At 37.7% G+C, this 4,051-nt stretch overlaps 1 protein-coding gene across 6 annotated transcripts in view; it reads right to left on the bottom strand.

The window, feature by feature from the left end:
• The window catches only part of SMC5 (structural maintenance of chromosomes 5), a 97,840-nt gene that overhangs the window by 76,938 nt on the left and 16,851 nt on the right, over positions 1 to 4,051 (bottom strand). For all 6 annotated transcript variants that reach the window (XM_006152476.3, XM_006152477.3, XM_006152472.3 and 3 more), the window contains exon 5: positions 1,991 to 2,125. In XM_006152476.3, coding sequence (XP_006152538.1) covers positions 1,991 to 2,125 — 135 coding nt within the window. The remainder of the gene's footprint in view (positions 1 to 1,990; positions 2,126 to 4,051) is intronic.

The following is a 4,051-nucleotide window of genomic DNA, read 5'->3' as shown; positions in this document are numbered from 1 at the left end:
TGAGATTCTATTTTCTGAATGATCTAGTCTGCTTTTAATACTTTCAAGGGAGATTTTGACTTCCTATATTATAGTCTTCATCTCTAACAGTTTCGTTTGATTCTTTTTTAAAGTGTGCAATTCCTCTTTTAGATCTTGCAAGAATTTCCTCACCTCCTGAAACTCGTCAACTTCTTTCTCCTTTTTCTTCAGCAGTTCATTGTATCTTTTCTCTTTCATCTCTGTTGGTTTCACCATTATAAATGTTCTAAATTCTTTATCAGACATTTCCATGATTTCCATTGAACTGCTTGTGGATGAAGAGGAATTCTTTTCCTTGGAGGAGAGGTATTTTCTTGCTTTCCCATATTTCTTGTGGTCCTGCTGTTATTTCTAGTCATCTCATAGATGGTGTGTTTCTTCCTAGTTCTTGAAGTTCAATCTGAATGTTCAGGAGGAAGCAGAAAGAGGTGATCTGGAATCTCTCTGTCGTTCTGTTGTGATCGCTTTGTGCAGCAGATTCAGTAGATATTGAAGAATATGTTAACCCTAACAGTATTTGGATGTTTAGCTACAGTGCCCTAAGATCCATCACGCTAGCTTGTTTGCTGAAGGCTGAATTATCAGTAGAAAATCTTCATTTCTCTTATACCCTGAAATGACTTTTTTGCAGGAGTCTTGAGGGATCTTCCTCTCTATTTTTCTTCTCTCCCTGAGAGGCTCAAGCTGGGACGTTCTTCTAATGTCCATAGATCTCCTTCTTGCTCCAACTTGAGGATCACTGAAGGTTTGGCAATGCAGTGTCCCAAAAACATCAGGTTGCTATAGGTCTCCAGCATCGCATCCTTGTATATAATCTTCTGAGCATCTTCCAGGTCCTGCCACTCCTCCCAGGTAAAGTGCAGAGCAACATCCTCAAATGATATGAACCCCTCCATGGACACCGTGTCCGGCAGAGCATGGTCAGCGCAGGCAGGTTCTCCCCAGTGACCACACAGAAGGCACTCAAAAGTACTATTATTAGGACTACTATGTTATGAACATTCATGGCCTAAGGACTTAGAAATGAGATAAAAGCAATCTAAAATTCAGCCTTTAAATTATGTATTTAACAAATTATAAATATGTACTCAGAATCTAGTAGAATATATGCTTGTTTCTTTTGGAGAATAGTATGTAGTGTGGGTGAGAGTTAGGTGGGAGTACTAGACTGTTGATATAGGGAAGGGTAAGAAGATCTTCAGTAGGATAAGATGGTTACAAAAAGGTCAAAATGACTCCTTTGGTCATTTACTTTGAACAGATACAATAGCAAAATTAACAATTACAATAAAATACATATTGTGAAGTGTAAAGTTACACTTTAAGAGAAATAATTTTATTTCCTACTGTAAAAATTTACTGAATTTATCTTACTTGCTGACATGTGAGGGAAAAAAATTCATTAAATAAAACATCTTCACAAATAGTATGCTATAAAAGGACATTTTAATTTATGTTTATTAAAGGTAAAAATAAAAAATTTAACAATGCAACTAAAAGTACTTGGATAGTTCCCTTCCAAAGTCTCCTTTAGAGGAGACTGAAGAAAATACATGAGAGAATTGGTTCAACAGAAGTACTATATTAAATGCCATATGGTATCCGAAAGACTCATCTTACATAGTGCCTAGCATATGATAAGTGTTTAATATAAACTTCACATATACTGAAATTAATGAAAGAATAATATAGTAACTTTCTGAAAGAAAAACTTTTTCATAATTGTTGGTTCCTTTAAAAGTCAATTACTAACATTAATTTCCTAAAATAGTCAATTTTTTTAAACCTTATATTATCAAATCCATTCTCACTTTTTGTCATTTTAATTGATGTTAGTAGTAGAATCTTATGTGGAAAAAAATAACCAATATGAGTTTACTCAAAAATCTAAACTATTACCTCTTGTCAGCATTCTGCAACATAGAAATCAATAAAAGACGATAAAAATAAACTGTCCATTTATAAATACCTCTAGCTGTTTTTCTTTCTCCCTGAAGTTTTTGAGTTCACAGTGATACCTGTGCATTTCTGGAGGACCAATTGACTTCTCAGTTGCTTCAAGGAGTTCAATTTTGCTGAGTTTAGCAAATTCGCCAACTTTATCCTATAGCATAAAAATTAAATATCAGCAACAATTACCATTTATATCTATAGATGTATACATAGATCTTCAAAATGTATTTCACTCAATGCTTATACCTGTCAAGATGAAATTCATTAAAAAAAAACCTTTGAGATGTAAATCTTCATATAAACCTTTTATATTTAATTCTTAAAAATAGTCAACAGGGGACCAGCAGTTAGCATAATGGCTATGTCACTGGACTCCCATGTAGTCAACCGTGGTTCGAGTCCTGGACCTGGTGGCTTAAACTCACGCCGGGCACGTGTGCATGCATGCTCAAGATCCCGAGAGGAGAATGGAGGAAAAGAGATTGCAGTGTGGCCATCCCCCCTGGGGGGGGGGGGTAATTTCTCGCTTTCTGTCTCTCTGTCTGTCTGGTAAGCACATGCGCCCTATAGCAAAAACCTCTCCACTCCCCAAAAAACATCAACAGCAATATAAATTGTCATCTTTTGATAACTTTTAAAATTTTTCTGTTAATATTTCCAGGTTGAAATGTTTCTATATATACAATAAAAAGGCTGAGAATAAAATAAAACAGTCTCCTGGATTGATATAACTGTTATACATACATCAGCTGGGATGTTACAAATTAAAAGAAAAAAAAAAAGAAGCATTTTTTTTAAGAGAGATTTTGTTATTGGGTGCGTGTACTCGTCAGACAGACAGAGACAGAAAGTGAGAAATCACCCTCCAGGGAGATGGTCAAGCCACAGTCCATTCTTCTGTTTTCCTCTCAGAATTTTGGGCGCACACACACATGCACCTTGCGTCAGTTTAAAGCTGCCAGGTCGGGATCCGCACTATGGTCAACAATGTGGGAGTCCAGCGACATAACCTTTATGCCTACTGTTGGTCCCTTACAATTTCAAACAGATACTTTCAGACAGTCTTCAACTGTTAAGTACAAAAGCTTTTGAATTTCAAATTTTTATCTAATTTGGACATGTTTAATCAAATCATCATGTTTCTTTTAAAAAGCACTATATTTGGGACCAGCAGTTGGCATAATGGCTATGTTGCTGGACTCCCATGTACTCGACTGTGGTTCGAGTCCCAGACCTGGTGGCTTAAACTCACATCAGGCGCGTGTGTGTGTGTGCCCAAGATCCCAAGAAGAGAATGGAGAATGGATTGTGGTGTGGCTACCCCCTAAGGGATTCATTCCTTTCTATCTATCTGGCGAGTCTGTACACATGCGCCCTATAGCAAAAACCTCTCCAAAAAAAAAAAAAAAAGGCACTACATTTATAAGATAATATTCAAAAATAAATTTAAAACTTACCTGATTTTTAACATTTAATATGCATTATCGGGAGTCTCAATTTTTTTTTTTTAAGGTTTTTGACACAGAGCATGTACACTTGCTAAAAAAAGAGAGTGACAGGCAAAGTGAGAAATCATCCTCAGGGAGGATGGCCATGCTGCAATCCCTTCTTCTCCATTCCCTTTTTGGGATTTTTTTTTTGGAGAGGTTTTTGCCATAGGGTGCTTAGGGTACGTGTGCTCGCCAGACAGACAGAGACAGAAAGACAGAAAGTGAAAAATCACCCCCCAGAGGGGGTGGCACAAGCCCAATCCCTTCTCCTCCATTCTCCTCTTGGGATCTTCAGCACACATGCACATGCGCCCAGAATGAGTTTTAAGCCACCGGGTCCCGGACTCGAACCACAGTCGACTAGGAGTCCAGCGATATAACGATTACGCTAACTGCTGGTCCTGCTCTTTTTGGGATTTTGAGCAAACATGCACACATGCCTGACATGACTGGGCCCAGGACTCAAACAGCAGCTGGCCATGTGGGAGTCCAGTGACTTAACTACTATGCCACCTCCTGGCTCATAGGAGGTTTAATTTTAATTTTTTTTTTTTTTAGAAGGTTTTGCTTTTAGGCCCCGGTGGCCC

Source organism: Tupaia chinensis, unplaced genomic scaffold (assembly GCF_000334495.1).
Source record: "Tupaia chinensis unplaced genomic scaffold, TupChi_1.0 Scaffold000354_1, whole genome shotgun sequence".
In the NCBI taxonomy this organism is placed as follows: domain Eukaryota; kingdom Metazoa; phylum Chordata; class Mammalia; order Scandentia; family Tupaiidae; genus Tupaia; species Tupaia belangeri.
Note: the sequence above shows the minus strand (reverse complement) of the source record. Positions and strands in the feature narration are given on the sequence as shown.